The sequence below is a fragment of the Petaurus breviceps genome, unplaced genomic scaffold (genome assembly GCF_028583685.1).
Source record: "Petaurus breviceps papuanus isolate PSGF00001 unplaced genomic scaffold, PetGlider_PUasm1.0 90752, whole genome shotgun sequence".
In the NCBI taxonomy this organism is placed as follows: domain Eukaryota; kingdom Metazoa; phylum Chordata; class Mammalia; order Diprotodontia; family Petauridae; genus Petaurus; species Petaurus breviceps.
In genome coordinates, this window is record NW_027187336.1 from 10,199,266 (window position 1) to 10,211,773 (window position 12,508).

Below are 12,508 nucleotides of genomic sequence, written 5' to 3' on the forward strand. Positions count from 1 at the left end.
CATTTCACATCTCTCTGCCCCGGTTTCTTCCATTGTAAAATGAGGATAATAATATCTACCTCCCAAGGTTGCTGGGAGCATCAAAATGAGATAATATTTGCAAAGCACTTTGAAGCCTAAAGGACTACCTAACTATACTGTACATCAGTTCATCTAAGTCTTCCAGTGCCACTCTGAATTCTTTCTAAGCATTGGTTCTTTTTTTTAATCAAATGCTTTATTAACTTCTAGTTTACATCATTCATTTCCGCAAGATTTCTAGTTACAAATTTTCTCCCCGTTTTACCCCTACCCACCATGCCACAATACTGATACCACTGGATATCCCCTCCTCCAATCTGCTCTCTCCCATATCTTCTCCCATACACCTCCAACTTTGCAGTAGGACATGGTGGATCACTATGCCCCAGTGTCTGAATTTCTTATTTCCCAGTTACACGTAAAATAATATTAATAATAGTATATATATATGTATATATATATATATATATATATATATATATTAAACATTTGGTTTTAAAACTTTGAATTTCAGATTCATTCACTTCCTCCCTTGTCACCCACCCTTACTGGGAAGATAAGCAGTTCAGTATGGGTTGTACATGTGTAGCTATGAAAAACATTTTCATAGTGGATATATTGTAAAAGACTAACTATATTTCCCTCCCTACTATCCCACCTCCCACTTGTTCTATTCTCTACTTTGATCCTGTCCCTTTTCAAAAGTGGGGGCTCCCCACTTCCCTCCCCCTCAGCTTGCCCTCCCTTCCATCATCCCCGTCTCATCCCCTTCCCCTCCTACTCTCCTGTAGGGTGAGATACCTTATTGAGTGTGTATGTCATCCCTCCCTAAGCCAAATTCAATGGGATTAAGGTTGAGCCATTCCCTTTTGCCTTCCTTTTCTTCCCCTCCATTGTAACCATTTTCCCTTGCCTCTTCTAGATGAGATAGTTTACCCCTTTCTGTCTCTCCCCATCTCCTCTCATTATATTCCTCTCTCACCTCTTAATTTCACCTTTTAAGTATCATCCCTTCCTAATAAATTGGTCCTGTGTCCTCTATCTGTCTATACCTACCTGTACACATATATGCACACATTGAAATGTATATTCATACACCCATATACCCCCCTATATAGACATGTATGTATATATATGAGCTGGTTATAGGACATACATACATATGTGTATGTGTGTGTGTGTGGGGCACACACATTTCTATTCCCTTCAACTATTCTCATACTGAGAAAAGTTTCATCAGTTACAACTATCATTTTTCCATGTAGGGTATAAATAGTTCCATTTTTATACGTTCCTTATAATTTCTTTTCCCTGTTTATCTTTTCATACTTCTCTTGCTTCTTGTATCCGAATGTCAAATTTTCTATTCAACTCTGGTTTTTTCATCAAGAATGCTTGAAAGTCCTCTATTCCACTGAATGACCATATTTTCCCCTGAAACATGATACTCAGTTTTGCTGGGTAGGTGATTCTTGGTTTTAATCCCAGCTCTTTGACCTCTGGAATATCATATTCCAAGCCCTTCAATCTTCCTGGCTGCTTGTAATATTTTCTCCTTGATCTGGGAATTCTGTAACCTGGCTATAATATTCCTAGTTTTCTTTTGGGGATCTTTTTCAGGAGGTGATCGGTGGATTCTTTCAACCTCTATTTTGCCCTCAGGTTCCAAAACATCAGGGCAATTTTCTTGAGAATTTCTTGGAGGATGATTTCTAGGTTCTTTTTTTTTTTTTTATCATGGCATTCAGATAGGCCAGTGATTTTTAAATTATCTCTCCTGGATCTATTTTCCAGGTCAGTGGTTTTCCCAATGAGATATTTCACATGCCTTCTATTTTTTCATTTGTTTGGATCTGTTTAATAGTATCTTGATTTCTCATAAAGTCACTAGCTTCCATTTGCTCCAATCTAATTCTGAAGGAATGATTCTCTTCAGTGAGCTTTTGAGATTCTTTTTCCATCAGGCAAAATCAGCTTTTTAAAGCATTCTTCTCCTCATTGACTTTTTGAGCCTCTTTTTGCCATTTGAGTTAGTCTATTTTTTAAGGTGTTGTTTTCTTCAGTCAGATGGTTGATTCTCATTTCATAATTTTCTTGCATCTTTCTCATTTCTCTTTCCAATTTTTACTCCACTTCTCTTATTTGGTTTTCAAAATCCTTCTTAAGGTCCTCTGTGTACCGTAACCAGCTCATATTTTTCTTGGAAACTTTTGGTGCAAGAGTTCTGACTTTGTTTTCTTCCTCCTGTTTCATGCTTTGATCCTTTTTTGTCCCCAAAATAGGAGTGTAAAGTTGGGTTGCTCTTCTTGCTTTGCTTCCTTTGCTTGCTCATCTTGCCACTCAATTATTTGACTTTTGGGCTTTTTGCCACAGTAGAACTCTGCTTCCAGAGGTTTGTCCCAAATTGCTGGGGTTTTCACAACTACTAGAGCTATTAGTTGGGTGCCTTCTCTGAAGCCTCCATACACTCTGGCAAACTTGTCACACACCCCAAGACCTCCACCCTAGATGGCAATCCAGATCCAAGCAGGTTAAAGCAAAAGAAATTACCCCTCAGACTGGTCGCTTGCTCCCCCTACAATCTGCAGGCCAGGAGCTCTGAAGCATCCACATGGTGGCAGCAGCAGCCCCAGTGCCTCAGCCGCTTCTCCCTCCATGGGACAAAGGCCTGACCACTCTCCTGAACTCCTGGTTGCCAACGTCCGTACTACACTGACCTCTCACTTTGTCCTTAGTATCTATGGGTTGAGAATTCTGGAAACTGCCACAGCTGCTGGGGATCTGAAGTCCCTCCCGCTGGCAGCTGGTTGTGGCTGCCCTGAAATCTGGGGCTCAGCTCCCGGTTACCTGCACTGCCCTCTTCTTGCCAGTCTGCTGGGCTGTCCTCAGTGGGAGCTTAGCTTCTCTGTGTCATTTTGTGGGTTCTGTAGCTCCAAAGTTTCTTCAGAGTCACCTTAAACATTGGTTCTCATGGCATAATCATATTCTATTACATTGTTCAGTTTGTTTAGTTATTTCCCAAATTAAACCCAATTTGGGACCCCATTTTATTTAGTCAGTTCCCAAATTGAAACAATTCTTCTCATTTTATAGCTGCGAAAACTGAAGCCCAGATGAAGTGATCCAGCCACTTAGTTACACAAGAGGGATTTGCACCAAGGACTTCTTTCTCCCAGTCAGCCCTTGTTTTCCTGCTGTACCATTATTCTTGTCTTAAAGTCAGTGATATATTTTAATTCTAAGCCTCCAAACATAGATTTCCAAAAAGGCCTTCCTTCACCAGACCTTTTGTGCAATTGCCAATTAAAAAGATCTCTGGAAGAAAAGGTCCATTCTCTTTAGATGATACTTAAAGTCTCTGTTTACAACCCTGTATTTAGGCAGCCATAGAAACTGCTTTAATCATGATGTATTTTATTTGTCATTTGGCTCTTCCCCCTCTAGGCTAATCCCTTCTCCATCTCTCCAAATAAAATCAGGTGTTTGATGCATACTTTTTTTCATTAAGTGTTAACATAGGAGGAGGGGGCTCTCTGGGATTTTGTCAGAGATGCCTGAGGAAATTCACTCAGGTCAGGAAAACTCTCTAGCAGATGGCTTCTGTTTTGTTTTTTACCTTTTGACTAGGAGACTGCTCTTTTCATCTAGGCCTGTGTGCCAGGAGCGGGTAGAAGGGCTGTTTGCAGGCAGAGACAAATTTGCCTGTCCCCTATCTCCCTGCATAATAAAACATATGCTGGCAACATGTTTTCCATCTCCTCCATCCATTCTGGGAGACAGAACAGTTATTGCTGAATGTTGGAAAGAGGCACCTAATGTAAAGATCTTCAAAAACTCTTCAGTCATTTTGAAGCATTGCTGCTTACCACAAGCATAATCATGATTATAATGAAAGCTTCCTGGCATATTCAATTATGTATCATACTGCAAATCTGTAATCCTCTTGCAGGGAATTTTCAGTAATGGCCTGGGGCATCATTGGAGGCTGTGTTGTATGACCTTCCCACATTTTGTTGATTGCCCTGTGGTTCTTAAAGAGATAGGTTTTATTTAGGTTCCAAAGAAAATAATCCCAAATGCTGTATTTCAAAAAATGAGTTTTATACATTTTGTACAGTCAATTAAGCTGCACAGTTAGGATGATTTTAGTGTCAGGCTGATAGTGGCAGCTGTTTTCTTGGTAGCAGTGTGGTATACTAGGTTATGTTTTTATAAATTAAAATTAAATCTCCCAGGTCTTCTTTTTTTCTCTTTCTTGTGAGAGTTCCAAAATTAAGTGATCCAAATGTGAAAGCTCTTGCCTTTGAGCTAGATGCAGAAGGAATTTGCTTGTTGGTAGTCAGATACCAAGTCCAGGACAGTTTTTTTTTTCCTTTTTCCCTTTTAAATGAAAGGTCCAAGGTGAAGCCTTCAGAGCTGTATCCCAACTCACTTTGGTTTCTACCTTTTGACTCCTCACAATCCTAGAGATCATTCCATCCCAAATCTTACAAACCATGATTCTGCAGAATCAATACATTTTCTTGAACAGTTACCCTCCAGAACCCTTTGCTTCCAAATATTATTTCATAGGTAGGATCTTTTTAATCAATATTTCACCATTCCTTTCCTAGATAGATATGAAACCGACTGAGAAAAGTGTGCTGCTAGGACAACTAAACTGTGGCACAGACAGAGGGAGGTACTTAAGAATTTTAGCAATGGAAGAGACTTTAGGGGTCATGTAGTCCAATCTTCTCAATTTGAGAGAACTGAGAGGTCTAGAAAGGTATGTGAATTTTTCAGTAGACTCTAGATAAGTGTACACATATCAGTTCAGCCAAGTGATGCACCGTGTTTGGGCCCTTAGGCCCCTAGGTGGTACAGAGGATGGAGTGCTGGGCCAGGAAGACCTGAGTTCAAATTTGAATCTTTTACTGATTCTGTGACCCTGGCCAAGTCACTTAACCCTGTTTGCCTCAATTTCCTTATCTGTAAAAATGAACTGAAGAATTGGGAAATGGCAAACCACTCCAGTATCTTTGCCAAGAAAACTCTGACAGAGTCAGACACAGCTGAAAAATGACTAAACAGCACCAACAAATAGACCATGTTTGCTTCTAAAGGGACACTTCATTTCAGTTGTAAGTCATTTAACCTTTTTGACTTAAGTTTCCTTATTTTTAAAATTGTGATAATGGCACTCATACTGACTACTACAGCATCATTCTCTGAATATTATCTAAATGTGAGTAATTGTTGTTTTAGCTTGTCATGCTCAGGGCTGGTTACTATGGCATTGAAGGCAGGTGGATAAAACCAGTCTTCTCTTGAATAATAATAGGTGGCATTTGTATGACCTCTAAAGTTCTTTACATATCCAACAACAATAATACTTTGGGGCCCCGAGGGACTGTGGCACTCACCCCACAGGCTTCTCCCAAAGGGAGCCCTCTGCTCTGCATCCCTGTATATGATCCAGTCTGGATGGAAACACTAGGGAGACTGGCTTCTAATGAGAGGAGCTCGTCCTCCCTTTCCCTTGCTCTAATTCATCTCCCACTCCTGGGGAAAACCTAGCTTAGGTTTAGGGCCTAGGGTTTTGCTTTTGTGGAGGGTCTCCAGAGAGTGGGAAATAGATATTCATACAGTATGAATCAGGTATGGGACAGATATTTATTTCTTTTACTAAAAGAAACACTAAACAAGGAAAAATTGATAAGCACACATTTGAAACAGTAATAATAACTTCTGCTAAACTCTTCCAGGAGGTTGATCTTCCAGGAGGAGCCTTGTTTTGCAGGACTGATAGGTGGGCATTTTGCATTTCACCTCTGCTGAGTGCTCTTTTTTTGTGCCATGTCTTCTGGCACACCAGGCCAGGGTTTGGTCATATCCTCTTGTTGTTTGACTATAGAACATTTAGTCAACAAACATTTATTAAGCACTTAGGAGAGACAAAATAAAGCAAACCTAATAACCCTTACCCTGGAGGATCTCTCATTAAAATGAGGCAGGCAACATGTCAATAACTGTACATACAAAATATATACAGTGTAAACTGGGAGCTTTACAATGTAAATAGAAGTGTTGGCCCCAGATTCTGTAAATATAGAATACTGCCAGGTTAAAAAGAGGGCATTTTAGAACACAGAAAATTAAACCCGTTATCATAGTTTTAAAATCTTATCCTTAAGATGTTTTTGGAAGGCAGATGATGATGCAGTGGAGGGCCTGAATTCATATCTGACCCCAGATACTTTCTAGCTCTGTGAACCTGGGCAAGTCATTCAACCCTGTTTTCCTCACTTTTCTCATCTGTAAAATGGGTGTCATAATAATAGCATCTACCCTATAGGCGTATTATGAGAATCAAATGAAATAATCTTTGTAAAAAGTGCTTAGCACAGTGCCTAACACATAGTAGTCACTTCATAAATGTTTATTTCCTTCTCTTCCTTCCCCTTTTTATATATAATTTCATTAAAACATTAGAAGAAAAATTAAAAAAAAAAACTCTAGTATTAAAGATTCCTCATGGAATACCTTTTCACATCATAAGGATCACCAAAGTCCAATAGAGTAGTTGGAGAAATACCAGTATAGTACAGCCTTTGTCTAGCTCAGAACACATGAATTCTAATTATGGCCCTGCTGCTAACCAGTTCTGTCACCTTGTCAAGTAGCATCACCTCTCCAAATCTCAATGTCCTTGTATATAAAATGAGAAGACTGAACTGGATGGATCCCCACCATCCTTTCTAGCTTCAGAACGACATGCTCTTGAGTCATTCAGAATACATCAGCTCCCTTTTCCATCTGACAGTCCTTCATAGAAACATGAACCTGTATCTATAGAATAGAAACATAGAAACAGGACCTGTATCTATTAGGGGGAACTTGAATACCATCAGATTATGACAAAGTATTGAGTGCTGTGAAGTTTATAACCATAGAGACTTCTTGTGGCCATGGGGGAGACCAAGTGAATACTCACTGACATGGTTCATTGTGGTCCTTGAATAGATCCCAGCCATAGAGCACTCCCTATAACAAATGAAAATTTGTTTATATATACAGAGATCATAGGCTCACAGGATTTAGAGTTGGAAGAAATCTCAGAAGATTATCTAGTACAATTCCCAATTTTACAGGGGTAGAAACTGAGGCCCAGAGAAATAACTTGTCCCAAGTTCATTCCAAGTAATAATTAGCAGATCTAAGACTCAAATTCAGGTCCTCTGACTGCAAATCTAGTGAAAAGTATATTATAAGCAGATAAAGAAACTGAATGTTTTAAAGGTCACTAAATGCATATAAAAGTAGCATTCAAAAATAAAATTCTTAATATAAAAAGCTCAAGTGAATGAAGAAATGAGAAAAGAGCTATTCATTTTACATTCTGCCACTTTCCGCCACCTTATCCTCACACCAGTGATATTTCATATTACATGTTTTCCTAAAGCTCTCTATTCCAGCACTAAATATCTTACTACCAGTGTTGCAAATGTACTTGCCTCAAGCTATAATCATAAGCTGCTAAAGAAAGAGCAGAGCAGCTGAGGTTGAGTGTTCCTGTACTAAGTTCTTACCTTTTCCTTAACCTTATTTGTTTAAATCTGGGAATGTACCTTTCCTGCTTTCGTCGATTTAAATTTTAATAGGTTTGATTAGTTGATTTTAAAAAGAATTTAAATTGATCTGGAAACAAAAAAAAATTTCTTGGCATTCAAGAAAACCCTGCTTTTGCCCTCTCCTGTCTTGAATTTTATGTTTCCATTGTTTTTTCAGTACATGTTTTTATCTAATCCTCAGTGAAAGAGCCCCTTGGTTTCACTTTGGGAGCAAGCCTGGAGAGAGAGAGGCCTGCACAGCTCAGATAATAGCTTTGTAGATCTAGAAAGAGGTCTTAGAGATCAGCCAGCATCACCCCTTCAAATTACCCATGTGAAACCGAGGCTCAGAGGGATAATGATCAGTCATTTAATAAACATTTATTAAGTACCTACTATGTGCCAGTCACTATGCTAAGCTAACAATTCAAAAAGAGGCAAGAGAGGGGCAGCCAGGTAGCACAGCGAGTAAGAGCACCGGCTCCAGTGTTGAGAAGACCTGGAGATCGAATCCCGGGCTCAGACACTTAGCACCCACCCAGAAACACCTGGCCTTGTAACCTTGAGCAAGTTACTTAACCCCAATTGCTTAGGGGCGGCCAGGTGGCTCAGCGAGTAAGAGCACCGGCTCCAGTGTTGGGACGACCTGGATCAAATCACGGCCTCAGACACTCAGCACCACACCCAGAAATAACTGGCCCTGTAACCTTGAGCAAGTTACTTAACCTCAATTGCTTTATTAAAAAAAAAAAAAAGAGGCAAAAGAGTCATCCACATAACCCAGTGATTTAGTGGCAGTCTGCTCTAGAAAACAAGGGTTCTAACTCCTAGCCCAATGCTGTTTTCACTTTACAATACTAACTTTCTGTCTCTTGGACTAAAGAATATTCTAGAATTTAACAGTAAAAACATACCCTTGAGGAGCAGTTAGCAGAAGGCATGGCCCTGGAAGATGTTTTTCAGGAATAGGAGCTTAGCTCATTTATGGAGAGAACCATTGCCAAGGCCTCCAATCCCCTGGCCGGCTCCACCTATCCAGTCCACCATTCCTCCTTCATCTCCCTCCCCTATGCCAAAGAGGAAAGGTATTATAATGGAAAATGGAAGTTATCATCCAGTATAAAACCTTAAGCTTTGGCCTTACTAATGGGAGTCAGGGCTGAAGAGGGAAAGTGCAGTGTAACCTGGGAAATCAAATCAGCAGCACCATATTAATGTAAAGATTAACTACCCACAGCCAGCTCTCGAGGAAGAACTGCCTCTTTAAATTACACTGACTATTGAAATGCCAGGACAATCTGGGAAAGCTTTTTTAAGCCATTAGTCCTCAGAGCTGTTAGTGGAAGCTTTGTTATTCAGGATTTCTGGGGACTAGGAGGGGTTTGTATATGAATAAAACAAGGTTTTAAATGTCACTTCTATTCAATAGGAATTTGCCATAAATTTATATAAATTAATGGAATTATATATAGTCCTAATTTCTCCCTGGTTCTCTGTAACTAAAACTGCAGCTCTATTTTTAAAATATTGTATTGATGCCTTTTTAAAAGACTATCTTTTCCTAATACCACCCCACTAACTGAACCCTCTCTTCTAACAAAGAAGCAGATTTAAGCAAAACAGATCAACATGTTTATCATATCTGACAGCATATGTTTTATTCCTCATTTGTAGCCTCTGTGGAGAAGAGGAAGGGCGGTTTCAAAATCAGTCCTCTGGAGCCAAAATTACATTGGTCTAAGTTCTGATGTCATCTGACTCTTTTCCTTTACATCATCGTGATCACTATAGAACATGACACGACTGAGAATTTGACTTACATTTCTTTTTTCTATCCTACTGTAGTACTTTTGAGACATATTTTAAATTACCATTTTTTTCTATCAGAAGTTAATGTTCATATGTGATTTTCCCATTTGAACATAATGATAATAGCTAGCATTTATTTATATAGCATGTTTAGGTATGCAAAGCATTTTACATTTATCTGATCCTCAGAACGACCCAAAGTGATAAGTGCTATTATGATCCACATTTTATAGACAAGGAACTGAGGCTGAAAGGGGTTAAGTGGCTTGGCCTGGGAATCACACAGCTAAGAAATGTCTAAAGCTGGATTTGAACTCTGGGCTTTCCCACTCAAGTCTAGTGCTCTATTCATTGTGTAACTTGGCTGTACATGTGTTGCACCTTGGAGTATTGGCAACCCTGAAATGCAAGGATGGGGGGGGGGGGGGTTGCCTTGAAAAAATTCAGCCACTCAAGGCTTCCAGTCAAAGTAGCAACTTTATTGTGACACCAATAGAAGCTGGTGAGATTCTAAGTGACTCTGTGCAATTTAATGGTGGTAAATTTAATCAGTACTTTTACACTGAAAAAGACTATGGAAAGATCTGGATGGGATTAAGGAGTGGCAAGAAGCCTGGGGTGGGCCAGGTGCAGGCAAAGAAAGGAGTTAAATGGTAGGGCCACAATGAAAGGAGAGTTAAAAAGATTATTGAGTATCTGAGGTGGGCTCCTGTATGGGAAGGATCGAGGCCAAGACAAGGTATTATAGCAGTGTGGGAAAGTTCAGAGGCAAAGTCAAGGCCCCATCCCTTATCACAAAGATAGATTAATATAACAGGGCATTAGAATGGAAGCAAAGGGATGAGACAGCTAATACTGATTCTGCCATTACCTAGGCTTCCGACCATGGGAGATCTAGACTTCAGTTTCCTTAAGAGAGTAGAACTAAGAGGCGGCTAGGTGGTGCAGTGAGTAAAGCGCTGGCCCCGGAGTCAGGAGGACCCGAGTTTGGTTACAGCCTCAGACACTTAACACCCACACAAAAAAACTAGCTGTGTAATCTTGGGCAAGTTACTTAACCCCAGTTGCCCTCCAAAAAGCAAAGAGAGAGAGAGAGAGAGAGTAGAAGTAAATATTGATTCTATAAAACAATGGAGTAAGTGGACTTGTGGGAAGAACATTCAGGAGTGTGAAAGTGACTCTCTGCTGTCCAGTCACATGGATATTAATAGACTCTTGGATTACTTTAGATTATTTTGGGTTTGGATGGAGAATTTGGGACAAATATAATCTGTGGACAGATCCACACTCTGCACGTATTGCCTTTGGACACCTGAGTGTCTGGGCATTTTTTTTTTCTCACTTTCAGAAGAGTAGCACACCATTTGGAACTGATGTCTGTTCTAGGACTTGGGATGATATAGGACCTTGAGAAGTCATCTGTCCATCCCTCTGCCTTGAAAATCAACAGGTCATTCCTGTATAAGCCGTGAGAGTCCAGCTAGCTTCCCCTTGAATCTTAGCTGCCTTCTGGAGAAAGAATCACATTTTCTTCTTCTTGTTTGGGGTTTTTACGCCTTTAAAAAACAGTCAATAAACATTTATTAAGTACCTACTATGTACCAGGCACTGTGTCAAGTGCTTTGGATGCCAAAAGAGGCAAAAGATTATTCATGCCTTCGAGGAGCTCACATTCTAACAGAGGTGTTCACAATACTGATCTTGAAAGCTCCTACAGCCCTTGCGCTTTCCTCTCACAAAACCTGCTGTTATTATTTTTGACTGGAGGGCTTGGGGACCAGTCTCAGAAAGAAAATTCACTTTCCCTTTTTTGTAGAATAGCAAACCATTTGAAAGCTTGCACCTTTATAAAATGAAGAGATAGGGGAGAAAATCAAGCTTAAGCAGTAGATTTGGTAAAAACCAAGCAAACAGGAAAACTGTATAAAGGCCCACCCATGGAAAATTTTAACCTATAAAATTGTCCTCAAAATATAGTGCCTACAAACACATGAGATAGATACACACATACACACACATTATGTATACTACATATGTGTAAGCATACATACATGTTTTGTGTGTTTTAGGCATGATATTTTTGTATTGAGCATATGCATATATAGTGTATGTGTATATATAGATATACACACATGCACTTACATAATGTGTACATATGTCAATTGCTTCTGTAAGTTTATATAACAAGGTGCTACATTTAAGCATTAAAAGAAATATGCTTGTTTAATTTTTCTCCTTTTTTCCTTTCTTGAGTGCTGTAATTATCTCTACACTACCTTGGTTAATAAATAAGTATTATACATGTTTCCTTAAACTCAGAAATAGGCAGGCTCTCTTTTTTGATGAGAGGAACCAAGTCATTCATCAAAGGATAGATTGGCAGGGATTGGGTGCTTGCTTTCCACAGGGACTCCTTGGCATCTCCAAATGTCTATTCCAGGCAGACTGAGTTTTCAGGGCTTTCCTTTCTTCCCCCAAACTTCCTCCCCCACAATGAGGATGAGCCAAAACTTATGTGTTGAGTTTTTGGTAATCACAAAACCAGGATGTTACTTCAAAACAACTTGCCGTAAGCTATTCATTTGGTATTCAGTAGCAAGTTGCTACTGCTGCTACTGCATAACATTTTTTTTCCTTTGCAAAACTGTACTACTATATGACTCCTTTGCCACTCAATACCCAAGCCAGAATTTTTAAAAGAAAAAAAAAACTCAGGACTTGGATTTGTAAAGGCTTTTGCAAACCTTAAAATACTGTATGAATCTTAGATTTTATTATTATCATCATTATTTCTAAAAAAAAGCAGTGAGTTCCACAGTCTCTGGATCTTCTAAGATAAGGTTGGTTTTTTCCCCCTTTATAGTAAATTATGACCCATATTAATAGGGTATAAAACTAAAGTAACATCTAATGTGTATTTGTGTTCTCTAGAATAAAAAGGAGTACTTGGACATCATTCACACATACATGGAAGTACACGCAACTGTCTATGGCTCTAGCACTAACCACATGCCCAGCTATGTGAAGAATCATGGAATCCTCAGTGGAAGAGATTTACAATTTCTTCTCAGAGAAACCAAGGTAAG

The 12,508-nt window shown here is 39.4% G+C and overlaps 1 protein-coding gene across 11 annotated transcripts in view; it reads left to right on the forward strand.

Moving 5' to 3' along the window:
- MGAT5 (alpha-1,6-mannosylglycoprotein 6-beta-N-acetylglucosaminyltransferase) overlaps nt 1-12,508 on the forward strand; it is a 397,474-nt gene that overhangs the window by 331,631 nt on the left and 53,335 nt on the right. For all 11 annotated transcript variants that reach the window (XM_069067800.1, XM_069067805.1, XM_069067798.1 and 8 more), the window contains one exon: nt 12,354-12,503. In XM_069067800.1, the coding sequence (XP_068923901.1) occupies nt 12,354-12,503 (150 nt within the window). The remainder of the gene's footprint in view (nt 1-12,353; nt 12,504-12,508) is intronic.